This window comes from Buteo buteo, chromosome 19, assembly GCF_964188355.1.
Source record: "Buteo buteo chromosome 19, bButBut1.hap1.1, whole genome shotgun sequence".
Taxonomy (NCBI): Eukaryota; Metazoa; Chordata; class Aves; order Accipitriformes; family Accipitridae; genus Buteo; species Buteo buteo.
This window is the reverse complement of record NC_134189.1, coordinates 24521298-24549065: the sequence shown is the minus strand read 5'-3', so window position 1 is coordinate 24549065 and position 27768 is coordinate 24521298. Positions and strand designations below refer to the sequence as shown.

Sequence of the window (27768 nt, the reverse complement as noted above, 5' to 3'; positions counted from 1 at the left end):
TTTAATTCTAAGAGCAGGGCCGGGGGGTTCATTCCCCTTCCCCCCGGCGCCTCGGGCAGCTCCGCACCTCCCCTCACCGGCCGCGGCCTTTCCCGCTCCTCCTCCTCCTCCTCGAGGGCGGGGAACGGCTACGCTTCGCCTTTCCAGCTGCCTTGGCCCGAGCCGGCTTCCGTCCTGCCGGCAGGTCGCTGGGGGCGGAGCACTACGCGCGGCAGGTCCCGAAAATGGCGCCCGTCAGCGGGGCGGTGCGGGTCGGTGCGAGTTACTGGGCCGTGTTCTCCCGGTGCTGCGGGAGGGTCGTGGTCGCGTCTCGCTTCGGGAGTGCGGCGTATTCCTCCGTGCTTGCGGTGAACAGCGGGGAAGGCCAGCAGAGGGAAGGTGAGAGCGGCCCGGCCCGCTCTGCCGGGGTGGCTGGGGGGCTCGGGCTGCGCCGGGCTGGGGGGGGCTGAGAGCGGGCGGGAAGCGCAGGCCCGTGGCCCTCCTTCCTAACCGGCTGCAGGCGGCTCTGGAAAAAAATCAAGTTTTTGTTGCAAGTATTTGCCGGAGAGCTTTTGTTTAAAAAAAAAAAATAAAAATGAAAATCTCTATGGTAAAGGTTACAGATGCTGCGAGTAGTCTGAAGAAAGAAATGGGAAAATTGGTGTTTGCGAGACAGATTTTCAGCTCAGGATTGCAGTGGTACAGCGGACCTGCAGTGCCTTGCCTGGTTTTAGGTATTCCAAGTGAGAATTTCATCGTTTGTTAAGGGATTTGTGTTAAGCATTGGATATCGTGCCTGGCCTCAAGCTGAGCTGTTCAGGGTGTTCTGGGTGCAAATGGGAACTGTTGGTCAGGGTTGTACCAATATTATTCCAAAGGCTGGGCAGGCACTTGTCATCTGCAGATTCAGGAGCAGGCTAGGTTGCTGAAAGGGCCTTTAAGTGATGTCTGATGTGAGGGCCTGTGGGCAGGAGTAAAAGGTGTCCTGACCTGAAACTGTAGGTGTTTGTAACAGAAATAATAAAGATTGCTATGAATGAAACCTATTTGTGAAGGCACCACAAAAATGGCAGCTCGGGTAGAAGAACGCTGTGTATTAGTTGTTGCAGAGCCCTGTATGTATTCTTTAGTTTAAGTTTTTATATAGCAAGAAGACAAAAAACAGAATTGGATCCATAAAATACTTAAATAAGGAAGATGAAAGAACTGTGAAATTTACAAGTTTTCCCAAGGCTTATGTGGGGTAGGGTTGTAAGACAAATTATTGAGGCAAAAGGAACCCAAACATCCACTTCTGAATCCCATTTAATGTTTTCTTGCTAAATATGTACCGTATCATAGTGTGGCAACAACTACAAAACAAAAAAAACAACCCCAAGCTCAGACAGGACGCTTGAAAAAAACATATTGTCAGATTCACCTTCATTTGTCAGACTATTATAAAGGCCACGTTGTTTTGGTGCTGTTTTTTGGAGTGGGGGGGTTGAAAGTCATTAAGTTAGAGTTTGAGGAGGGGGAGGAAATGAAGACAAGAAAGTTAAGATTTTCATTTAAATTGAAAATCTAGTGGTATTTGGTATCTTCATTTATCCTTTGGAGTCCCTCACCACAGCTCCAACTGAAGTCAGTTGGTTAAAAAGTTCAGCCATATGGTGGCTCAGGCCTGCTAAAAGGGAGTAAACTCTTTCTGTTGCATCTTCTCTGGGACTGCTCAATAAGGCAGATCAACATGGTAAAATGGCAGGAAACAAACCCATTGGTTTGTTCCCCATCCCCAGCTCAAGAAGAAAAACAGTTTGTGCTAACTGTTTATACAGAGGTTAGATGAGCTTGAGAGTGGCACAGGAGAGGATGTGAAGACGTGCTGTCAGAAGGAAGGGATGGAGCCATGGGATCCTCCTTTTGGTAATAGTGAACTGTTAGGTTTGGCTGTCTTGTACAGTTGGTGGAGAGTGATTTGGGACTTAACAGCTGTGTGGGAAAGTGAAAAGGAAGTACAGTTACGAAGGCAAAAGTGTAATTCTACTCATCACATTTTTCTCTCCTCCTATGTCAAGCTGGAATAAATGATGCTAGCAAAATGCATTTAGGCTTGTAACCGCTAGATTATTGTTAATGTGTTTCTAGGACAGACCCAGACAAAATGGCTTCCAAGCTTTTTTTAATTTTAAGTTTCAAATAATAAGTGAGCAATCTGTAATATGGGTATCTGATCTTCCCCTTCTTCCATGTAAAGGCTGGGAAGTATTAGTGTATATTGTCTTTGTAAAAGAAAAAAAAGCTTACAGGATTATGCTGCATTTTTTTTCCCCACAAAACCATATAGTTTGTATTGAAAATGTTTCTTCTTCTTTCAGCTTCAACAAGGAGAAGAGGCAGGACGCCACAGTTCATAAGACCAGTAAGTACTGAAACTATTTTCAGTTAACTGAGAGGTGTTTGAAAAAGTTTTTTAAGCTATATGTCATAACAGTTTGTACAGGAACCCCTTCTGCAGTCGAAACCTGGTGAAACAATCCACTGTGACTATTCCAGAACCAGCACCTAGCTTCTTTAATCTCCCAGCTGTTTTCCGTCTGTGTTCTCATAAAGGCAAAAACATCAACAATAACAAGCTAACAGTTAACTTGTATTGACACCATGTGCTGCGGGTCTTAAAAGTAACTTAAAGTTGCATTTAAAATAAACCCAGACATTTTAATGTTATTTTCAGTATGAGTTTACAGGATTCATAGTGGTTGCTTTCTGGCATAATTAAAAAGTCTGATATTGTGCATAAGTGAAATTGTTCTTGCACAGCAGAATTATATCTGAAAATCTAATCACAGAGAATTTTCTTAGTGTACACAAATTTCAAAAGTAGTGTATTATATGTTATGATTTTTAAAGGTAAATCGTAAAAGTGGACCTGGCATGTATTAAATTTGTGTTGAACTTCCAAGAGCAGATGTAAGATACACCAAAGCAGTTACACCAGCTGACTGCATATACACGTTTGTCTTTTACCCTTCTAAATTAAAAATTAAGGTTTGGGGGAAAGAAACAGTGATTTGGTTTTGGTTTTTTTTAAAGAGCATTTGACTGGAACCTTGTTCAGCTATTGGAAGATGTAAGCTATTTCTGCAATATAGTAATTCATTGTTCCTATACTGGAATTTCTATAGCAAGTAATTTCAGAGTTATTAATACCTACATCTCTTAATATGAACTTGTTCAGACTTTCAGAATTCCAGAATTTCAATACCCATTTTCTTGCCCCCCACCAAATGCTTAGGCACTTTAGGAAATAGAGTTTGCACTTAAATAGTGGTTTGATTCCCCTTCCCCACTCCTGATGTATCACAACGCAAGAAGATAAGTTCTTTCTAAGCATTTCTGAAAAAAAAATGCAATTGAAGACTGGGAAAGGCCTGCTGTCTAAGCTTTAAGAGGCTATCTTTTAAAAATTCTGTTACAAATGAGCACTATTTATTCCTGAAATAACTTGTTGTGTGTGTTGCTCCTGCTTTGTCTCACAAAACAGGTATATCTCCCATCAAATTTTTATAATTTTCTATGTATTAGCATGCACCTCCCAGAACTGAGAAGATGGCTGTTGATCAGGACTGGAGCAGTGTTTATCCAACAGCAGCTGCATTTAAACCTGCCTCTGTGCCTCTCCCAATTCGAATGGGTTACCCAGTGAAGAGAGGAGTTCCTCCACCAAAAGAAGGCAACTTAGAACTTATAAAGGTGAGACACATGCCATTGATGTGTGGTAACTTTAAAAGTTATTATTCACTAACACTGCCCTGCTTTGATTAAAGTATTTGTATTGGATACTGTTTTATTAAATAGGATAATGGTCTATTTAATTTCTAAATTGAATGGTAACAAATACAAATGTAAGTAACAAATGAACAAAATCAGGAGACTTTTAGGAATATCATGCCTGTGACTTTTGTAACGGGTTAACTCTTCTGCTAAATCAGATTTGAGAAGAGTCATCTTATCTCAATATTTTTAAGCAGCGTATTGTACTACCTTAAATGTTAAAAGTGTAATCAGATTTCAGTAATGCCCCTTTATTTATGAACGGACAAAAAGCTATCTTGGTAACTCTTTAATATGTCTGTTTCAGATTCCCAATTTTTTGCATCTTACTCCTCCTGCAATTAAGAAACACTGTGCAGCTCTTAAAGGTGAGGGGGTTTTTTGGCTTTGTCAGGGGTTTTTTTTTTTCTGTTTTTTTAAAAACCATGTAAAATGTGACTGTGATGAAGTAGAAGGTGAGACATGGTTCACCTCTGAAGCTGGTTATTTGTCAGGTGTTGGCTAGTGTTGTATACTTTCTTGTTGCTGCATTGAGTCATACAGGTGGTAGGCAGATATGTCTTAGGAGGTTTTCAGCACACCAGTAAGACTTATATTTTACCTTTCCATTAGGCCCTGCTTGTACTGGAGAATTTATAGTTCAGTGTCTTAAGGAAGATGAGTGATGAATGTGACTCAGTTCTCAGAAGATTACCTGTGATTAAACTAGGGTTTAATCAGTAGTTGTTCTGGCATGCATTAAAAAAAAAAATGCTATTAATAAATGAAACCCTCTGTGAGAGCAAGGTCTGCTGGGGAGATACAGGATCTAATGAAGACCAAGAGCGTCTCTGCCAGCCAGCAAGGCAATAAGGAGAACCTAACGAGGAGGTTAGCCTAAAGAGAAGTGAAGGCACAAGGGGTCAGGGAGGAGATAGAATCATTTAGATTGGAAAAGACCCTTAAGACCAAGTTCAACTGTGAACCTAACACTACCAAGTCCACCACTAAACCATGTCTCTAAGCACCACGTGTACACATCTTTTAAATACCTCCAGGGATGGTGACTCAACCACTTCCCTGGGTAGCCTGTTCCAATGCTTGACAACCCTTCTGGTGAAGAAATTTTTCCTAATATCCAACCTAAACCTCCCCTGGTGCAACTTGAGGCCATTTCCTTTCATCCTATCACTTGTCACTTGGGAACAGAGATCAACACCCACTTCGTTACAACCTCCTTTCACGTAGCTGTAGAGAGTGATAAGGTCTCCCCTCAGCCTGTATGGTAAGAGGTAAGAGGCCTGTCTTGAGTTGCCTGTGTACAAATGCATGCAGCATAGGAAACAGGAGGAATTAGAAGTCTGAGGCATCACAGAAATGCAGAGCGAAAGCTTGTATGACTGAGATACAGGCAGAGGTGATGTGGAGGAGAAGCTGACCTGTACCCAAAAGAACATGTCAGATGCAGAGCTCTGCAGTGAGATGCATAGCAAACTGGTTAAGAATTTGAGAGTTGGGATCAGAGGAGAAGCTGAAAAGGATGTCTTGGTGGGCATCTGCCACAGACTGCCTGGTTGAGAAGAGGAAGTGGATGAACAGTGAAAAAAAAAAAAAAAGCCTCACAACTGCAAGCTTTGATTTTCATGGGGAACTGCAGCCATCTCAACATCTGCTGGAGGGTTAACAGGATGGGATGGAAGCAATCTAGGAGATTCTGGAGTGTGTTGCCAGTAATTTTTGATGCAGGTGCTGGACAAACTGTCTATGGGAAGGTGCTGTTGCACATGCTTCTCGCAAGTATGGAAGAACTGGTTGGAGGGAGATGTCAAGGTTGCTGGCAGCCTTGGTTGCAAAAAAATCATGGAGTTCAAGATCTTGAGAAGTGAGGAAGGCACGTAGTGTATTGAAGGCAATTTCTCAAAGATGATTGATGAGTTGACTAGGAGACATACTCTATTGGATTTGTTGTTCAGAAACAAGGAAGAATTGGTCAAACATGTGAACGTTAGGGGCATCCTTGGTAACAGTGGTCATGAAACTGTGGTGTTTAAAATCCTGAGAGAAGTGAGCAAGACAGACAGTGGAACTACAGTCTGGACTTCAGGAGAGTGATTTTGGTTTATTCTGGAATCTGTATTGCTTGGCAGATCGCATGGGGGAATCTCCTGGGGAACAAAGTGGCCCATGAGAGCTGGTGGATGTTAAAGTTCGACCTCCTTAAAAAAGCAAGAATGGTCCATTCCAGTGTGCAGAAAGTTGAGCAAGTATGGCAGAAGGACAGCATGGGTGTGCAGGGAACTCCTGGGTGACCTGAGATGCAAAAAGGAGGTATACAGAAAGTGGAAGCAGGTAAAGACTACTCAGGAGGAACAGGAGGTTTTTGCCTGACCATATTCAAGAATGGCAAAAAGGAAGATGCAGGCAACTGCAGGTCAGTCAGCCTCACCACATTCCCTGGAAGATTATGAAGCAAACCTTCCTGGAAGCCATTTCCAAGCATGCAAAAACATGCTTTATAACAAACTGAATAGCAGTAGAGAGCACAACCTCAGCAGGTCTTCAGATAATAAAGAATTGGGGGGGGAACAAAGTGATACACTGCAGAACAAAGTTGCCATTCAGAAGAATGTTAACAGGCAGGAAAAAAATCCTCTGCAAAGACCCTCATGAAGTTGAAGGCAATTGCAACGTCCTGTGTCTAGGTTGGAGTAATGCATGCAGTGGTACAAGTGGAGGTCGGGGGGAGTGGGGGGTGGTGGCAGCAAACAGCTGGAAAGAAACTTTGCAGAAAAGGCCACGTAGAGCCTGGTGGGCATTTGAAAGCTGAATATGAGTCAGCAGTGTGCCAGTGTGGCAAGGAAGGCTAACAGCATACTGGGTTCTAGCCACCACACAGAAAATTAATTCTTTTCCCTCTATTGAGTGTTGCACTTGGTTCTGGTGTCTCCAGTACAAGGAAGACGTAGACTGGTTAGAGGAGGGCCACACAAATGACCAGAGGACTGGAATGCCTCTCCTGTGAAGAAAGGCTCAGAAGGTTGGGGGTGTTCAGCCTGGAGAAGAGAAGGCTCTGGAGGGACCTTATTGACGCCTTTCAATATATAAAAGGGGCTTATAAGAAAGATGGGGAGAGACTTTTTACCAAGGTCTGTAGTGACAGGACAAGGGGCAATAGTTTTAAACTGGAAGAAGGCAGATATTTAGATCGGATATAAGGAAGACATTTTTTCCAATGAGGGTGGTGAGACTGAAGAGCTTGCCCAGAGAAGCTGTGGATGCCCCATCATTGGATGTAGTCAAGGTTGGGTTGGATGGGGCTTTGAGCAGCCTGATCTAGCGAAAGATGTCTGTATTGGTTTTATGTGGCAAGGTTTTGGTAGCGGGGGGGGTTACAGGGGTGGCTTCTGTAAGAAGCTGCTGGAAGCTTCCCCTGTGTTCGAGAGAGAGCGAGCCCATACCAGTCGGCTCTGAGACGGACCCGCCGCCGGCCAAGGCCGAGCCAATCAGTGATAGTGGTAACGCCTCTGTGATAACATTTTTAAGAAGGAAAAAAAGTTGGGAGAGGGAGAAACAGCGGCCGGAGAGAGGAGTGAGAACATGTAAGAGAAACAAGCCTGCGGACACCAAGGTCAGTGAAGAAGGAGGGGGAGGAGATGCTCCAGGCGCCGGAGCGAAGATTCCCCTGCAGCCCGTGGTGAAGACCCTGGTGAGGCAGGCTGTCCCCCTGCAGTCCAGGGAGGTCCACGGTGGAGCAGATCTCCACCTGCAGCCCGTGGAGGACCCCACGCCGGAGCAGGTGGGTTCCTGAAGGAGGCTGTGACCCCGTGGGAACCCTGCGCTGGAGCAGGTTCCTGGCAGGACCTGCGGATCTGCGGAGAGAGGAGCCCGTGGAGCAGGTTTTCTGGCAGGACTTGTGACCCCGTGGGGGACCCGCGCTGGAGCAGTGTGCTCCTGAAGGACTGCACACCGTGGAAAGGACCCATGCTGGAGCAGTTCGTGAAGAGCTGCAGCCCGTGGGAATGGCCCACGTTGGAGAAGTTCGTGGAGGACTGACCCCGTGGGTGGGACCCCACGCTGGAGTGGGGGAAGAGTGTGATCAGCCCTCACCCTGAGGAGGTGAAGCGGCAGAAAATAACGTGTGATGACCGTAAACCCCATCCCTGTTCCCCTTGTGCCGCTGGGGGGGGCTTGGTGGAGAAATCCGGGAGTGAAGTTGTGCCCGGGAAGAAGGGAGGGGTGGTGGGAAGGTGTTCTGAGATTTCGTTTTATTTTCTCATTACCTTACTCTGGCTGATCTGTAATAAATTGAGCTAATTTTCCCTAAGCTGAGTCTGTTTTGCCCGTGACGGTAATTAGTGAATGATCTCTCCTGTCCTTATCTCGACCCGCAAGTTTTTGTTATATTTTTCTCTCCCCTGTCCAGCTGAGGATGGGGGAGTGATAGAACGGCTTTGGTGGGCACTTGGCGTTTAGCCAGGGTCAACCCATCACAATGTCCCTGCCTATGGCAGGGTGGTTGAGACTAGGTGATCTTTGAAGGTCCCTTCTGACCCAACCATTCTATGATTCTGTTTGGCAATTGTGAGACTGCATCTGGAGTACTGTATCCTGGTTTGGGGAATCCAGTACAAAGAGAGACATTGAAATACTAGATCAAGTCTAGCAGAGACCCTGCTGTTATCTAAATGAGTATGGTTTCTATAAATAGTACTTTTAAAAAGATAAGTTGCAATAAATTAAAAAAAAAAACAAACAACAAAACAACAGATACTACATGGAGTGTTTTCTCTTTATTATACAGATTTCTGCACTGAATGGCCAAGTGCTTTGGACAGTGATGAAAAATGTGAACAGCATTTTCCTATTGAAATTGAAACAGTAGATTATGTTTCTGCAGGGACATCTATTCGTAATCCCAAAGCAAGAGTGGTGACTTTAAGAGTAAGTAGTATTTTTGGTAACCAGCCTTTGTTTCAAAAACCCAAATGCTTGGCTTTCTTTTCAAAACATGTGCAGGTATGATATATTGTAAGGAAATGATTTACTGAATGTCTGAATAAAAAGCAGTGGATTTCCTGAAGTATATTGCAGCATGTTAGAACTGAGGTTGTAAGGTTATGGATATGTATTTATAAATTAAGTCTAAGCTCTAATATAAACAAAATAGTGTACCTTCTGAAGAACCTACTTGCAGAAAATGTCTTGCTCAGTGTCTTGCTTGGGCTCTCACTGCAACTTTATAGACCCTGGAAGTGCTCAAGTATTGAAAGATAGGTCATATGAATGCAGCACTATTCATAGTTGGCAGGCCTCTGGGCATCAGTGCGTGTGCGGTAGGAGCAGCAGCCTTCTGATCATAGGATCATGGGGTACCTGAGGTTGGAAGGGAGCTCAGCAGTTTCCCAATCTGACCTTCTGCTCAAAGTAAGGTAGGTATGAGATCAGATCAGATTACTTAGGACTTTATCCCGTTGGGTCTTGAAAACTTTCAGGGCTGGAGATTGTACAACCTTTCTGGGCAACCTGTTCCAGTGCTTGCCTGTCCTCGTGGTAGTAAAGTTAGGACTTGCTGTGGCTTTTGAACATGTGTTTTGAGATGACATTTGAGCCTATCTGAAGAGCAGCAGCAGCAGTGGGGTCAGTGATAGTTGTGCTCTTACTCTTCATTACAGAAGTTAAAATATTGCATGACACCACATGCACATAGAACCTATACAACATCTAATCATGGCAACTTTGGACGGCAGTAGTTAATTTTGTCTGTAGGAGTCTCTACTTTCCCTTTATGTTGTAAAACCTTTTGGTTTTGGCTGTTTAGGCTGAAATTTAATTTGGTCTGTCATTGACTTAAATATGCATTTCACACTGCTGTTAGCAGTAACTTCACCCTGCCCTTGTAGTCATTGCATACTAGAGTTTAGCCTTTTGTCTTCTAATTCAGATCCATGTTCAAGAGCAATTTTTCACAAATTTGTATGCATTAGAAGTAAAAGGAAATGGGGCGTTTCTGTGAGAATAGAAGCCCCTGACTTCATGCTGGATTGTGAATGTGTGCAGAGGCGGCACATTGGACCCCTCCTTGTTCCCATATTCAGTTCTCAGATGGAGTAATACTGACGTTTGCTGGTCAGTGGTGGGCATGATGTCACAGGTAGGGGTAAGAGCTCAGCTGCTTAAACAGCCTTGACTCTCCCATTAAAAACACCAGGTGGTGAGTGTATGTGAATTTCTGGCTTTCTAAATCATGTAAAACATTACTATGTTAGGTAGAAATGTCTTCTGTTAAATGTGGCTGTTGAGAGACAAGATGTTGGACTAGGGGCTGCCTATGCTGCAGTGGAGAGGGTAATTCAAAATGATACACAAATAAGCATGTCTGTATTATCCTGTCTAAATCTGTCCATTAACGTTAACTGGCCTTGGTACTTGTAAGGCATTATGTGGATGTGTATTATACATGTATATTAAAAAAAGGAGGGGTTGGAGTGGGATACAAAAACGGAACAACTATCCATATGCTTTTTCAGTTACTGGTGTTCTGATCCCAGACTTCATTAATACGTTCTTTGCCTGATTAATCCTCTGACAACAAAATCTGCCTAAGGAGGGGGAAGAGCAGGATTTAAAGGTGAAAGCAGATGGCACTGGGTCAGATAGTGGTTGAGTTTCTATCAGTGAGAGAGCATTTACTCTGCTCTGTGTTACAGACTATGATAAACTCTCTGGTGGATCTTCATTATAAGATTTCCTTTTTTAAGTAGTTTAAAAATTAAAACTTTTTAATCTTAATTAAAAAAATTATGCCTTTTTTCTACCAGGTATCATACTGGAGATGCTAATTTTTCATTTCTTGTAGCCTAATGCCAGTATTTCTTGCCATTAAATTTATCCTAGTCTATGCTCAAGTGGAATTGTCTACATTGTGCCAGACAACATAGTACTACAGGATGTAAAATGAGACTTTTTTTAAACCAACTGCTGTTCTTTGTGGAGCTCTAATTCATCTAAAATTAAACATAAAATAATCTGTAGCATTGCAGCTAACAATTATAAGCTGTCTAGTTGCTATCCCATTTTGAAGCAAGTAGCCATATAAATATTTTTCACTTTGAAGTGACTTTGGATTAGTAAGAACAACATATTTTTTGTGATCATGTAATACAGGCAACAGACCAGATAGCTTTTTAGTTTTTATAGGAAAAGCAAGTCATGTGGAATAAAATCATAGCTCTCTTAACAGGAAATTTCAGATGATCACACTGTATGAAGGCAGCATGATACAACTATGATAATGCCATCCTTTTAAGACAGTGCAAAAAGTACTACTCAGTGAAATTGTTTTGCACTGTTGGTTCAAGCAAGCTAATGCTGGACATCTGGGCTGGACTATCGCATTAAGTTTAGTCATGGTCATAAAGGGCTTATATGCACTAGCCAGAAAGTTCTGTCTGAAACCCTTTAGAGTTTGGAACAGTCTTTCTTTCTGTGAGTGTTAGAGAAAGAGACTGTTAAGAAAATGTGTTTTAGAAAAAGGTTTCTCATCAGTTTGGGTGAGCATTGCCAGCTAGCAGTGAGGCTAGTCTGTTCTGTAAGGGAAGGTGATCCAGGGGCAGAAAGGCAGGCAGGGGCAGTGACCTCCCCGAAAAGGGTGCAGCTACTACCCGAGCAAGGTGAGCAGGACAGGTCTGGTAGTAGTAAGCTTGTCCATCCAACAGACCAGTAACCACCTGACAAGTTCATAATGATAAGGCAAATTTGAAGTTGAAGTGGGAGGACAAGTCAGTGGACCAGGATTAGGTCTGGTGACAGTAACTAGGATCAGTCAACAGTCCGGTGACTGTCAAGCCAATCCACAGCGATGCAGTAGGTGAGGTCAAGCTGGGAAGTGAAGGATGTGCATCAGGGGTCGGTCAGCGTGGGCCACGGCTGGGCCCAGACATAGCTGCGCTGTGGCTCTGGCAGAGACTGAGGCTGGCTGCCTATGCTTAGATGCAGCAGGTCCACCTTCTCATAGCTCCTTTTTTTGTCACCACAGATTCAAGGCTACATTGCTGCACTGTAGGGAAAGGCACTGTATGTAAGGTAGCTTTGAGCGCAAGCGGCCAGACCCTGACAAGGGGATGCTGTGCGTAAGGGAACTTGGAAGTATAGTGCCTTCAAAAGTGATTGTTCGTGGTTGTTTTGGGCTTCACTAAGAATTCAGCTCTTTTCTTGCAGCTTGACTATTGCGTTAAAGGCTGGATGCACCTAACAGGTCAGATAGAATTAAACTTGACAAAATGTGAGCTGCGGGGCAAACCGTGGACAAATTAGTAAAAGACTATTATGTCTTCATGTGTTTAATATTCCTCAGCAACTCTCACTTAATAGAAACTTATGTTTCCATCACCATGTATCTTTAGACTATTAAGGTTCACAGCCGCCTTATTTGCTGTTGTGTAAACAGATAGCTAAAACTATCTTGCTTTACTTTTCATACTTGTTATTGCATATAGAAACTAGCTTCAGACTAACTTCTTAGAGGTTTTTTTAAATGAGTACTAGCTATTTGTTGTATACCTTACATTCATGGGTTTTCTGGTATTGAAACAGAAGGCAAGCCATTCATGGTATTGTTTGATCAATTATGTGAGATCAGGAAGTTCTGGTCCATTATATTGTTATCTCTGTGCTTCTTTGCATACTTCTATTAATCTCCCAGTAATGATTTTGAGAATTCTGATTTGATGTCTCTTGAACTGATGTCTTTCCTCCTCTTTTGGATGTTTATCATAAATGTTTTTGATATATCTTAGTATTAACTTTACTTATCTGTATTTGAAAAAAAATATATCTGAAAAAGATTCATTTTTCCATGTGACGTACATGTAAATATGAAATCAGCTACAAACTAAACTGACAGCTCTTTTTTTCCTCTGAAAAATAGTTTGAGGAGAAGTATTCTCCCCCAGCCCCTCTGGTATTTGGATGAAAAGAAGTTTACTGTTTGAATACTCAGATTATATTTGCCTTGTGTTAAGACTTTTAACATGTGATACAATCAGAAGAAATTCTGCAAATGCATACTTAATAGCTCTTCTTTTAATTCTTGATAAAAGATGTGCCTAACTATCTCAAAATATTTGCAGGGTGCAGAGATTATGTTTATCCAAGTAATTAAAGGTGTTTTCTTTTGTACATGAAGGTTAAACTTTCAAACCTGAATTTGGATGACCACGCGAAGAAGAAGCTCATTAAACTTGTAGGAGACCGGTACTGTAAGGATACAGATATGCTCACAATTACAACGGACAGGTATGGTTACAAGAAGAGAAAAAAAAAATGCCTGTAGGAATGGTCACAGTATAGAAAGGGCTTGGTGTCTTCAGTAAAATCAATTATTGTCTTGGTAAATTATTATATTTTTAACGCCAAATTATGACCTAAATATACCAGTACTCCTGTTATTAACTGTTAAAATTGTAATGGACAAATCAGATAAGGTTGAATCTAATATTTGTTAAATATGGTTAGTTATTGAAGCTCTGTGTTTAAGTCTCAAATGTTACTTCAGAGTAGTTGTCATGTTTTCCAACAGAACCCATAGGTTCTGTTAGTTTTAACAATGGTCTGAAGTGTTTCATGCAAGAAAAATGACATCAGTGACCAGACATTTCTTGATGTTTTGTTTTTCTAGACATAAACAAATCACTGTAGTTATTTACAGTTATGCTCAGAAGGCTGCATTGGAGAAATGTGGTTTTTGTGTTGAATTCTGAAGCATTTAAGAGGATACATATGTATTCCTAAATTCACAATACAATTTAATTCACAGCTGCTTTTAGTGGTAGGAAGAACATTATTGGCAGTCTTTTCTGTTTGCATGTTTTGATAGAATTCTTCCCCCCCCCCCTTAAATTTCCTGTCCTTTGGTATGATACAGTTTTATTCTACCTAAAATAAATACAAAATGGATAAAATTGTGCATATATTTTTTGACTAGACTTGGAAATCTGAGTAGTTTCTGGGACCACTTGTGCAACCAACAGTTTCATTTTCCTAGCAAGACTTATTTTGTGGCTAAAACATTAGGATAGCTGAAAGGAGCTTACCCTCTAGAGATCTCTGAATGGTCTCATACTGTGTTCCAGAAGAAACTCTTAATGTGCCTGTTGATATTTCACTTTATTTATAGTAATTTCTAAGGCTCAGGCTCGGAGTGGTACCCCTTTCTTTAATACAGGATTTTCAAGGCTGCTATTTAGATTACTTTTAAACAGAGGCTCTTTCACTATGAAAGAAATACACTTTAAAAGCTTGAGTCCTTTTTAAAGTTTATTTGCTAGAATAATCATAGTCCCTAGTCATTCAGATAAGTGGGTTTTTTTAGAGTGTCTCAAATGTAGTCTTGCATGATTTAATTTGTTCTGCGTCAAAAAGGGGGGTGAAGAAGCCTGTAGGAGGAGCTGAGTGTGAGGAGACAGGAGGTTATGGTTGATCAGCATGAGGAAGAGATTAATGTCATCAAATTCTCAGCAGAAGGTTTTGATGACTAGTTTTAAGAAATAACACTGTTTTTGCAGGACTGTGTCTTATCACAAATAATTTTACTAGTGATCCTATTTTGACTTACAGCTACATTGACTTAAACTTTTCTTCTTAAATTGTTGGCTAGATTTCCAGTTCTGAACCGTATTTCACAGCTGTTTTCACCAGTCATTCCCCTCCCTTCAGATCTGGGGGGAAAAAATAAATCTGGTTTTAAGGGAGTTCAGACTTAAAGTATGTTGGATTCCACTTTGGCACAGAGGGCAAAGAAGTTTTTAATCTTTCCTGAAGATCTGTAAATTCTTGTATTTTGTACATTTTCCTACTGACTTGCAGATGCCCATTCTTCCATGTTCTTAATACTCATGCCTTCATGATGTTACTCTTGATGATGTGTAACTCAAAGGCATGTGAATCAAACACACGTTTTCCCCAAGATTCCCTACATTACAAATCAGAAATGTTGATGGTAAGTTTAATGTTTTGTTCAAAAGTATATTATAGTGGCTTGATTTCAGAAAGATTACCTTTGTTTATGAATTTTCAGGTGTCCACTAAGAAGACAGAACTATGATTATAGCATACATCTCCTCACCGTTTTGTACCATGAATCTTGGGTAAGCAGTCATGAATAACTTGCGCTAACGCACACGTACTCTCTAACGCACTCTTTCGTAGCTTAGAAAAAGTTGCATGACTGTATGCTGCTTAAAGTAAATTATCTTAGATTCTTTTCCACCTCACTTTTCTTCAAATTCAACCGAGATCAGTTACCTCTGAATCTGAATTTCCCAGTCAACTTCTAGTGCATTTTTTTAACTTCACAAGTTCTATTCTGTTGTTTGTGTATGTAGTTTGCCTCTTTTCAGAAGTTCTCTAGTTTTTGACCTTAAGAGATTCTTTCCCAATACTTCGTTTCTGACAACAACAAGCCTAAAACTGACCCTAAGCCTAGCAGAAAACACCTTAATTCTCAGGATTCCTAAAGGTACGTTTTGTTTGGCAGCATGCTGGGCTGCCTGTGCACAGTATTCAGATATTAATTGGGTGCATCCAGAGAAATGGTGTACTCTGTGATTATCACCTTTTACCTATGCATTTTTAACTGTGACCATGTTTAAAGACAAAAACAAAGCTATTCCAAAAAAGCAGAGGGGTATGTTACTGGCTTTAAAGCTATGAAAACTAACATACAGAACAGTATCTACATTTTGCCTGATTCCAAACTCTTAGAATCTGTCTTTTCTTGGGCTCTTCCTAGGCTTCGGTAAACCATTGCTGTAATTTGGAAGTATTCCACTTCTTAAATGCTGTTTCACAAATCTTGCCTCAAGCTGGAAGGAGTGAGGACTTAGGCTGCTTTTTTGAGCTCCCTTTTGCTCAGAAAAGGGACATCCTCCCCACCTTCTGTTAGTTTTAGGATTTCATTGCATCAGAATTAGTGTCCTGAAAAATATATAAAATTATTGTAACTCCTTACACTTGCTTTGGTAAAAACATTCAGATAATGTAAACTTTTCTATCATCATTTGGGATATGGCACATTTGGAATTTTTCCCAGTAGTTTTTGTTAAATGGTTATACATGTGAAATATCCCATATAAATGCATTAAATATACTATTCCAATTTATTGATAATTTACTGTAATTCTCAAGTAGTCCTCTAAGTATAATAAGAGATCTTTAGACCACAGGTCTGTCTTTTATAGTGAATTCTTCAGACTTGTCTCCTGTATTTTTATAGTTAATTTTGTTGGTTATAAGTACTGCCTTAAACAATTTTACAGCCATTTTTTACAGAAAACAAGGTAGCAGTCTGAAATGAAATTGTTGAAAACCCATGCTTATGTTTGGGATAACTTAACTTTGTTTAAATGTAATATGTTATTAGTCATCTTGAGACACAGTGAAAACCTTCATCATTGGTATATTTCCATAGATGTATTCTTTTAACTAAGTTGTAGCTGATTACCTAACAGAATTTATACTTAATGTTTTCAGTTGTTCTATAGTATTTAAATTAAATCTCCATATTTGGCATTTTTATGAATTTGTGTTGATTTTGATCATTGCAGTGATATAAAAAAAACATAAGGAGGATGAGCTCTATTTCCCTTTCACTGGAAGTTGCCTTGAAGGATATGTTTTGTAATTGTATAGTGCATCAAATTAAAATCAGCATATACTAACATCTTGAAATCTAAAGTAAACATATCTTAAGTGCTTTGTACACATGGATATTTTTGTCCCCATCAGCATTACATTGCATTACAAATCTTTAATGACAGATCAGTTTCCAGTATTAAGCAATGACAAGAGAGCTAGATGCTGCTCACTTTATTAATTCTAGATGAACACCACATCTGTCCTTTACTCTAGCATTACTTAGTGATGGAAGACAGGGCTATATGATATTGCTATGTGAGTGTTCAGTGTATATTGAATATGCACAAGTCTCTTGGCCTTTTATTACCTTTCAACTTCCATGTTAATATTTGATGAGTTCCTCAATCAGTTGTAATTGTCTTTGATTTCCATGAAAAATTAATGGTCTCCCGAGACATGGGTTTTTTTTGTGACATGTTTTGTTTTGTGGAGTTTTTTCCGTGATCAGTGGTAATGCCTTTTAATAACTTGCTGAAAGATAGTTTGGATACATTTTGTAAACCACGGGCAGACAATGTATAGTTTAATTTGTATGAGCTGTAATAATGGAGGGGGATGGACAGGGACTGGCCTTCCATGTAGACAGTAACATCAATCCTGTTCACAGAACTAATTGCAATATTTTATGACTTTCCCAGCAGACTAGTGCCACACTTTTCAAGCATGTGGTGATGGAATTCAGTAAGAGGGCAGTGTTCCATTCTTGCAAAGTGAAGGGGAAGATGGCTGCACGTAAATTTTGCCCTCAATCCTGAAAACTTTGCCTACTCTCTCTAAACATGGCATAACTCTATAATTTATGTTAATTACTGGTTTACTGAATTTTGTGAACCAGCAAGCATGTGAATATGTAAAAGGAAAAACTGCATGCAGATATACATCAGGAAATGTAATTGGAAGTGTAATTATGTTTTAATTGCCAATGATGCATAATTCTTTTATTACAGTTATGAACTAGAGCATCCAAGTAGCTTAGGAATCTGAAACCTTTTCAAAAGAATGGTAGTTCTTTGTGGTTTTGTTGGGTATGTAGTGAACTATGTGCTGTGAAGCTCCATTGTGTAGAGATGCATTTCCAGCAGAAAGTTATTCTTAACGTAATGAGTATGAAGAGTTTAATTCTGGCTCATCTGTCTCTGTATGCATGGTTAGAAGACAAAATTTATCACTGTGTCAACAGTAGCCTCTACGTTACAGATTTTCTTGTATGCTTTTCCAGTCTTGGCTTCAATAAAAACCCAGGGCATCCACAACTCACTGATTCTGTTGCTATCGCAATTAGAGGGCTCAGGTGGCGTTAGTTTGCAAGCACCCTTGCTGTTGCATATTTCAACTGTAACTCCATTGCAAGTGCATGCAGACAAAATAGAAGGGAAAGAGAGGAGATTACCAACAATTGGTACAAGTATTGTGCTGCCTCAAGGCTCTGAGTATATTGTTAAGGATGGGTTTTTTTCTTGGATTGTGATGGGGGGAAGAGAGTTTGTTTGCAGTTAAGTGAATAAAAGGTTGTCCAAATCAAATTCGACAAACTGGTTTCTGAGAGGCGCTACAGCCAAAGCGAGGTAAGGATGTCGATAGGTTAATGCACTGACTAGCATTTGTCTCCTCTAATATGCTAGCAGTCAATGGATGGTGCAAGAAGACAGACTATCCAGATTGTGAAAGGCTTTGAAGATGTGTTGGAAGATTGAACCTGCTGTAGGGAAGCTTTCAGAGCCATTCAGGTGTTTTTTATAATGATGTGTTTAAGACCCCTTTTTTGAATGCATGGGGAAATAAGAAAAATGGAAGGAATTGAAAGGAAGGAGCAACTTTACTTGATTTTTGGGCGTTGTTTTTTGGCAGGGAAGGAGTAAATGAATATTTGTTTTGGTTTGGTTTTGTGAGTGTTAGAGGAAGAAGCAGAGTTTTCACACTGTGGGAGGGAGGGACAGCAAAAGAATCATCAGACTGTTCATAGATGGTCAGAATAAAGTTGAAGAAGCTCACAAAGGTGGCTGGAGTGTAAAAAGGTACATTTGTGACTTGGGAATGGAGAGAGTAGCTGAAGCTATTTGATTACTTGTAGGAAAAGTGGGATACTACTGGGTAGCCTTTTGGGCAATATAACCCCTACGAATTGGTAGTTAAAAGTAGTATTGCATTTGAAACTGTACTGTCTTTCCTGTCGTCTTGTGTTCACCCAGAATGCCATCAATGGACTTGACTATGCAGAATTCTGCAAAAGCTGAGGGTGCTCAGGACCTTTCAGGATTGTGTTAGAATTTACCAAAACACAGTGCAGTATTACCAGTTGGTATTTGATCTGTATTTAAACAGGTAAACCCCTTTTATTTTGAAGAAAGAAATGTGATTATTTTCTTTCGTCCTCTAGAATGCATTCCCGTAGTGGATAATGCTACCCTTGCTTTTGGCAAAGGGCATCTGTAGTGCTTGTTATTTTCTGGCAGAAAAATTCTTGCTTGTTTGTTTTAATAGAGGAAGTGAAGGAAGAGGAGGAAGAACATGAATTCATCCTCTGGTTCTTGATTCATCCTCTGTTATCACAGGTTCAAATGAGATACACTGTAAAGCAGAACAATTATGGGAAGCTGTTTGGAATATTGGCAGCATATTGGTGGATTGATAGTAGTTGCTTTGTAAGGCAGCATGCTGTTTCTTGAGATGGATCTGAACAGTGGGAGCAGTATTAGGGGTCTACATACTGTGTTCTTGGTTCAGCCTATTTGAATTATAGGTTGGCTAATGAGGTTGACTAAATCTAACGGAGAGCTCAATTTAGTTGTAGTCTATTACTTACAGAGGTGGATAAGAAGTAAGAAGTGTACCTTAAGATGCCAGACAGATGCATTTAGCACCTTAGTTTTGATAAATGCAGATAGATATCTGGCCCATGAGTTCAATTATCTTTAAAACATTCCGATTTTAAAACTTAAGAATGTTCATTTACTTATTTTGAAATACTTGGAGATCTTTTGCTTCCGGTTCAATAGTTTTAAGTTTATTAATCAAATATTTGTGTTTTATTAGCTTTTAGAATGTATTCAGTAGATATCTGACTTGTACCATCTGGTAAGAATTGAATTTATCTTCTTCAGAATTTTTGTGTGATTACTTTCAAATTATCCCCCAGGATTGTGCCTGGATTGAATTAATCAAAGAAAGGGTGAGATATATTAGGTAGATTGTTAAACAGCAGTTCAATCAGTTGCATTTCTGTTACCTTTAAACGACCGTAGTTCTTGAATGCTGTAACATCTCTCTAAACCTGAATGTATTTTTATGGCAATAAGTGGTTTTTAAAGAGTAAGAGTTTGCTGCCCTCAAGTGGTTAAAAAGATCATAAACTGATTTCTTCACACTTGGCTCGGATTAATAGTTTATCACTAAAAAAAAGTTCTGTTATGAGTTGAAAAACATGAAGGAGAAACAAGGGGAGCAGGAAGCTAATTTTCAAATAAGGAAAAACATTCATGGTCATTGTAAGGGAGAGGAATCTGAAAAAGTGCGAGGAGGAAATAATTTGCTGTTCTTGTAAATCAAGACTACAAAAAGGTGCAGCAATTTTCCTTGCTCCAATTCTACATGATTTTCAACATACCCAAATGCAAGATGATGGAGAGTGGAGGATACCATTCTGCATTACACAGCTGAGATCTTGAAGGTTTAGTGAACAGTTGCCCTTGGATTTTCTATTTTCCAGTATATTGCTTAAAGTAAAAGGTCTAATCTGACATACTAAGAATAACAGTAGAGTAATGCTGTCCACACTTTTGAACTCCCTCTTGCTTTTTCTAGTAGTGTAGTTATGGGAGTCTGATAAAAAATTCAAGACTTAAAAAGAACAGGAAGGGAGAAGGAATCTGGAATTTGAGATAAGTGGAAAGTGGCTACTGAATATGTACAGTAATAGCCAATTGTGTTTGCACTGTAGATGTTGTTAGTACTTGAAAGGACAGGGATGTTGAAGCAGAAAGATGAGGGGAAGGAAAAAAAACCTGAAGAATGGACAGAGTGACACTAGAGGCTTAAGTAAAATTTATCTCTGAACCCCAAAGCTGTGTAGTTTGAATGAATTTGAGGAAAGCGTCCCACATTACTTTTGCATTCTTTTTTAAGTAGTGTATTCAACTGGAAGGCACTGGTGGGGTGGCAAATCTGTGTATGCATGCAGCTGAATGACTATTTTTACATAACCATCGGTGATAATCCTGAAATGCATTGTATAGCTTTTCTCTAGACTTCAGTTAGCTCTTAAATTGTCTTTTTTTCATCTACAGTCATTTTAAGCCATTACAAGTAAACATAATTTTTATCACTTCAGTTGTGCCAGTAGAACTTAGTACAATTTTGCAGTTTTCATAGTAGGAGTTTACCTTAATTCGGTCTAAAATATGTGAAAGGATATGAGCCTACTTTTGAAACTTAAGCGGGTCTCTGGCTACTTAGGTTTCAAAAGTATACTTTAACTTCATGTTCTGAATACTCAGGATGTTGTCACACATGCATTGTAGGGCTAAAATGGGAGGTGGAGGGAGACACTCTTAAGTCTTGCTGAAACTCTCTCCCTGGGCAGAAGAAAATTCAAGGTTCACTGAATGGAAAAGGAGGGCCATAGCCTAGTGATTAGAGCATGTACCCAAGAGAGATTCAGAGCTCTGGGCACCATTTAGTATAACTGAAGACTGCTTAGTGTAGATCTCCTGACTTTGAGATCTTAGAATAATGAAGTGTGATATAATTGTGCTCTTCCTACAATAGTGTTCTTTCTCTGTATGTCATTATATATGGTTTAAGTAATGCAAACTGAGGCTAAAGTAAAGGCGGTGTCTGAATGTTGTAATATATACTTTGTTTTGAAGTATGTATTACATGTCATTGTGCGCTTACCAGTGCTCAAAATCTAACAACTTGAAAGAGTCTTCATCATTAATGTAAGTCAGAAAAGATAAAGCTAAGTAGCATAGTGGATGTTAAATTAAATAAACTTTTTCTGAAGATCTGAGTTCAAACATATAAAATCAAAGAGTTTTGCTGACAGGAAATGTGTATTGTAGTGAAAGAAGGTGAAACTTCTTTGTACCTCTTGCTTGGAACCACGAAGAATTGAATGTTCAAGCAAAAGGCTGAATTAAAAATTGTCTTTGTACTACTTCAGACTGTAGTAGGCTTTTTCGCAATACCTTGTGTTTAAGCCCCATGTTTGTAGTTGCTGGAGAAACAAGGCTCCTTTTTGATGCATAAATATAACTTCTACAGCTGTTTAATTTTTTGGTCTAAAGTTTGGAGTGAAATGAAGTCTTATGGGGCATAGATATTAACAAAATGAACAGAAAATTATTAAAGATTTGGACCCTTAATATCACTGATCTTTCTTGATGAGATCAGAATCTTATCTGATTGGCATTCAGAAAACAAATTTCTGGATTTTCCAGAAAATGCTTGCAGCCACTTCAGCCCAAAGAAAGTAGGTGTCCTAATCTTTGAAAGAGGCTATCTAGATGATGGTGGCTGCTGAGAACTCTGAAGCTAGTGACAAAACCAGAGATTAAGCCTGAGTATCATTAAGTATGAGAGCATCTCTTGCATCCAATATTACTTTTTGAGGCAAAGTTCTGTTCGTTCTTCTCTGCTTGTTCTCCTTTTCTGTTTTACTTTTGTACCTTACTGGAATGTTTAGGCCTAGCAGTCTTCTGATTTTCCTTGACACTCTAGAGGTCTTACCTTCCCTGTGCCATTGCTGTGTCTTAGAAAATAATGTTCTGCTCATTCAGAAGAATGTATTTTAACATATTCTGCATCACCAAGCAATTAAAATTTTTTGTGTCCAGTCTCATCAGATACAAATGTTTTGCCTTTTTACAAATTCATGTTGATATTTCTTTTTAAGTTGCTAACTAAATAGTACAGGTCAAAGTTGTAATATTTCCAAAGAGATAAGTACATAATTGTTTTGGCAACTCCTCTTTGGATTGAAGGTACCTAATAATTTGGAAAATGCTAGCTTAGCTGTCATTTATTACCTGAAAATCTGTGGTTATTGTACCACACAGGGTATCTTTTATTTCAATGCAGTACTAAGAAATAGGTGTATTTATTCCAGGCTATACAGAGATTGAAATTTGACTTGCAATTTAAAGACCTTTCCCTCTCCTCAAAAAAAAAAAAAAAATCCCACTAAAATACTTAGTCTTTGCTAAACAGCATTGAATTTTTAACTGTTCAAACATTGACAAGAAAATTGACTAGCATGAATCATGTTTTTAATTTCCTTGAAGATTTGTGTGCCACTTCCAAATTTTAGTTAAAATATTTTCCCCAAAAGAAACACCAGAGAACTGATAATTCTAATCCTCTTCCATATTGCTGTGACAGCAAAATTACAAAAGTTAAACTGGCAGGAAAAAAGAAGGAAAATGATGGTGAAATGCCTGCTTAAGTGATCAAAATGCTTTTTTTTTCCTCTAAACTTAGAGGTACAATATAAATTGAAGCTTTTTATTAATGACTCTTAAGTAAAAGCAATTTCACTGGCCAGGGTACTCTTTTAGTATGTATATTGTGTCAGCATTTCAAATTAAGCACTGTAAAGGCTTGTAAACCTCCTAAAATGCTGGCTTAAGCAGTAGCATAAGACTTGCTTAGACACAAATCCTTATTCTGTTTATGGCATTGAAAAAATAATTCTCTATATTTGCATTGGAAAGTGTTTAAAAAAAAAAAACAAAATCAATCTTCTGTTCCTCTTCAGTAATAGGCTTAGATCCTTTGACTTTATATGAAAAGTTGTTTTCTGGTGATTTTTTTTTTTTTCTTTGGTTGCAGTTCTTACTGGAAGTTTTGGTAGGAGAAACAGTTGAAATTATTAGCTGAGTGCATCTTCAGCCAGGCTGGTTAATGCTTACTGAGATTGTCTAACGTGATAAATGAAGCAATCATTTTTAGTGAATTCATTGAAGAAATATCCATTCTTGAGTTTTTTAACCTCGTTTGCTAAGTGGGGATTCTAGAAAAATGTTACACAATGCCACACTTGTATTCCAGTTTTTATTCTTTTTTGTAAGACTCTGAGCTACAGTGTTTACTAACATTTTAAATTTGTAGGGGACAAAAATAATCAGTGAACAAAACTTTGAGTGATGAAGACCTCATTTTTGAAGTTTCTTTCACTGTCTCTTTAGTTTTCTTCATAACACTTCAAACTGAGACTACACTTGTAATATTTCCACTATTCAGAGTTTATGGGTGCTTGTCTACCTAGGGTGCTTTTTCAAGTGAAAATATAATTCCAGATTCACTTTTTCTTTTGTAATAAATCTGGTTGGAAAGGTATTTTAAGTTTCACTCCATACAGTCAGTTTGCAAAAATCTGGTTTCTGTTCAGTTTCCTGTTTGTGATGTATGTCTGGACCTGTGTACAGTAGAATAACTTTTCATTTTGAGGCACGGCCACCAACATTGCAGCAATGGATACTGCCTTCTTGTAGCATGGCTAGGAATGGATTTTGAAATCTCCCCCTGCTGTCAAATCCCTTCCTGCCTCCCTCCCCCCCAGAAGTCAGATTTTATTTTAAAATCCATTTTGACACACCATTCGGCTGGGAAGGATTCCAAGAAAGAATACTTAACAGTTTCTTTGGCCTGCTTTAGAATCTTCTTGCTCTGTATTGCTCAAAAGAGATGGGGAAATCTTAATCTGTTTATCAGCGTGCATCTCAAATCCTGTAAGTTAACGTGTGCAGAGAAGGATTTTCCTAAAAAGATAAATGTAATAACTGTAATTAGTTCTTGTTGTCTCTGCTATAACTTAAAGGTGTTTAAAAGCCTCACAGTGGTCTTTTGTTTGAACTTCTAACATGAGTTTGGTCCAGGGAGTGACCAGGAGTGATACCCATATTCCCTTACTCTTGAGAAACCCTATCCCTGTGAGAGAAGCTTTTGCTTTAAAATTCTTTTGGAGTTTAGGGAAAAAATGTCTTGGATGGCCACTATGTAGATAAACAAGGGATACGTAAAACAGGATGATGTCATTAACTTAAAACTGTGTAAATCTCCACATTGAATTGCACTATTTTTCAAACATACAAGGAATACTTTACTATACCCACGTGTTGTGCTACTGTTATAGCAATACAGGCTACAGTATGTCCTTTTTTTTTCCCCCCTCTAGAAATTGAATGAGGTTCTTTACTTCTGTGTTGTATTGTGTCCAGGTTTTAATGTCAGTCACATGAGCCTTTTAGCAGTGTTAATCACTGTTTCTGACTAAACATTTGGACTCAGAGATTTAAAAGACAAGAGATTCCATTTACAAGGTACAGGATGCAGCTTTGTTAAAGTATTGTTAAATTCAGATAGATGGACCCAAGCACACAGGGTTGTAGGAAGAAAAATCTTTAGTCTTAGTTAAAGGTTATTAAGTATTGTGGTTTGACTGCAGCAATGTTGTTGACTAGTGGACAGAATAAAATAAACAAATGAAAACCCAACAGCACCCACTCCCTAGCCCCGTGGAAGAAAAAACAAAACCGATAACAAACAAAAAAGACCCCAGTGGTCCCATGATTGTCAGGTTTATTTGGGTTCTGCATAGCTAAAAATTTACTGAAGAGCTGTTTCTGGCAAGGGATTTAAAAATAAAAAATCCATGTGATGTAAGTACTTTAATGTTTCTTTGAACTCACTTCTAGAGAAATATGAGTTTTATTTAGACATGATTTCTACAACAACTGTAAGAAAAACATAACCACCAAAAATACTTCAAATTGTGATTTTTATAGTTGAAATAATAGGACACTATGTATTGTTTACATCAGTAGAATACTAAATAATTATAAATATGCAAATAAATATACAATCTACAATATATAAAAATACAAATATCTCTATGAAGCATATATATTTACCAAAGTACAATAAAAATAAAATATATAAAAATGGCAGGTTATAACATTTGAAATATCCCTTAAACAGTCTGTGAAGCTAGAGAAAGCCCTGCTGAATTGGAGAATTGTTCAAAGATGAAATTTATAAAGTACTGCACAAGCCAAGTATTCACAGGCCCTGGGATGATGTCTTCTGTCTGTGTTCAACTTTTGATCCTGTTTAATCTTGCAATGCTAATTAGGTAAAAATTAGCACCTTCTGGATAGAGATTCTTTTGAGGAACAATCTGTTTTGCAGAAGAGGAAATAGATTAACTGGTGGTGCTTTTCCTTATGAGTCACAATTAAAACATTTCCCTGATGTTGAAGGATTGCTGTCTCTCATCATAGGTTACTTGGTATGAGCTGTCTCACTGTGTGTCTTATAGCCAATGTAAACATAACAATCATATGCTAGGGACATAATAGCTAGGTGTCTAATTCCAAAGCTTGAGCATTTAGGGTTATTTAAAATTATTACTTTTACAAGGTTTTTTGTTATTCATTATGTATAGTCTGTTCTGACTTGTCTAGTTATATCTGCCAGTTATATAAAGAATGGGAGAAGTGGGAGGAAAGAAACTCATTCTGCACAGAAAATGCATGGCATACAGGCACCCTTTGAACTCTGTTTGAGGCTTGAGTTACAGGCCTTGTACTTTAGAGGAGGGGAAATATCTTCCACAAGGAATGTAATTTTTAAAGTGAATTGGTATGAGAGATAAGTTTCTTCAAATTATTGTAGCTTTGTTTCAGTCTTAAATAGTTTTTAAGACAATGTATATTCTCTTTCAGAAAACTGAGATGTGGGAGAGCGAGAAGACTGAGGAGGACATGGAAGAATATATCTGGGAAAATAGCTGTTCTCAGAAAAATGCCTTGGATACACTACTTCGAATAAAAGCCTCAGAGAATGTCAGTAATGTGACTGAGGAAGAGCTTCTTGCATCTGAAGTGGTTAAGAATTACAGAAACTCTGTAATTGCACTTAAAAATGAAGGTGAAACAGAAAATAACGTGTCTCAGTATAAGGAGTCTGTAAAGAAACTATTGAATATACAAGCATTACCATGAGAGCAGACTCTGCAGGTATACCTGATTATTACAGAAATGTTAAACTACTATGTTAATATTTCTATATTATATGGATACATAATTATTCAGAACCTTAACTGAAAATATGAAACTTGATAATTTCAGTAGTAATCAGATTTTTCTTTACCACTGGATTTTCTTGTAAACATAATTTTCAGGTCCATGAATCTTGTTTTTTGAATAAAGTATGTTTTGAGTCATATTGGTGACTTGAACATTGTTCTGTGCTTTTAGCTTGGGAGATCCTGATTCAGTCCTCTGCTTAATCACTTCTCACACAGTATCTTCTGGCATATAACTCACAGCAACAATGTCAAAAACAATGAAATTACTTAGGCTCCCAGATCCATTAATTAAGAGTCTGAAATTTAAGAGTTCTAAACTTTCTAAATGCTTTTCAAATGTCAGTCAGATTTTTCTCTATCTGTACTCCTGTAAAATAAAGGTAATGTTGCCTAAGTAGTTTAACTTTTGGAGAGGTGTTGAAACTCACTGAGCAGTATGAGGTTCTCTCAGTTGTCATCATGAGGGCTAACAAATACCCTAAGTAAAAATACCTGTCTCTGAAATGGTGGAATAAAATAAGATAGAAAATAGGATGGTAGGAGGCAGGTGAACTAGCAATTATTGACAGGATACCAAAATACCTGGGAAAGGAAGAATGATGAGAGTTGCTGAAAGTGAGAGCTGGTGAGTAGTGAGGTGAGGAATCGACTGAGTCTTGGTACCCTGAGGCCTGCTGAGTTGTCTCTTGAATGTACCCAGGCTGTTCAAGGAAAAAAAACCAAACATTTGTAGCATCCAGCTTACTGCTGTGAAGCACAGAGAAAGAAATTATATGGGTGTTTATCTTGTGTTTGGTAATTTGTATTTGAAAGGAATTGACTTGAAGCACTGGAATCACAGGCAACTTCTGTTGCCCTCTCATGGCTAATATATAAAAAAAAAAAAAGCCCTTAAAAATACCAGCTTGAAAGGACGTAACTCTTCTTGCTTTTATTGTACCTTCCTGGCTTACTAAGATTTCAGCTTAGAGAGGAAGTCTTTGTATTCTAGAAGGGGTAGAGGGAGGTTTTATTCATCAGACTTAAGGATTCTACATACCTACAAAAAGAACCTAGCATGTGGCCCTGCCAGCAACTTGTTGAGAAGCAGCAGCATAAGAATAAGGACACTGACAACTGAAGGGAATTGATTTCTGCAGAGTGTCCTCTGTGGTTTGACTCACTGACTGCTAGGATTTTTCATTGTTTTGTGTTTGCATACAGCCAAAGGGTTTATG

The 27768-nt window shown here is 39.0% G+C and overlaps 1 protein-coding gene across 1 annotated transcript; it reads left to right on the top strand.

Annotated features, from left to right (window-relative positions):
- The first annotated feature begins 212 nt into the window (after positions 1-212).
- MRPS35 (mitochondrial ribosomal protein S35) lies at positions 213-26688 on the top strand. The gene is made up of 8 exons (XM_075051697.1): positions 213-378; positions 2337-2380; positions 3544-3711; positions 4100-4160; positions 8573-8712; positions 12956-13065; positions 14846-14915; positions 26187-26688. The coding sequence occupies exons 1-8, from the start codon at positions 225-227 to the stop codon at positions 26463-26465; spliced, it is 1026 nt and encodes a 341-aa protein (XP_074907798.1). The 5' UTR covers positions 213-224; the 3' UTR covers positions 26466-26688.
- The last annotated feature ends 1080 nt before the right edge of the window (positions 26689-27768 follow it).

Bases quoted from the DNA above. Each gene is read 5' to 3' on its own strand.
- MRPS35 (XM_075051697.1), top strand. From the start codon at position 225: ATGGCGCCCGTCAGCGGGGCGGTGCGGGTCGGTGCGAGTTACTGGGCC. The intron at 13,066-14,845 runs GTATGGTTACAA...ATGAATTTTCAG, and splicing joins CTCACAATTACAACGGACAG to GTGTCCACTAAGAAGACAGA. The intron at 14,916-26,186 runs GTAAGCAGTCAT...ATTCTCTTTCAG, and splicing joins TTTTGTACCATGAATCTTGG to AAAACTGAGATGTGGGAGAG.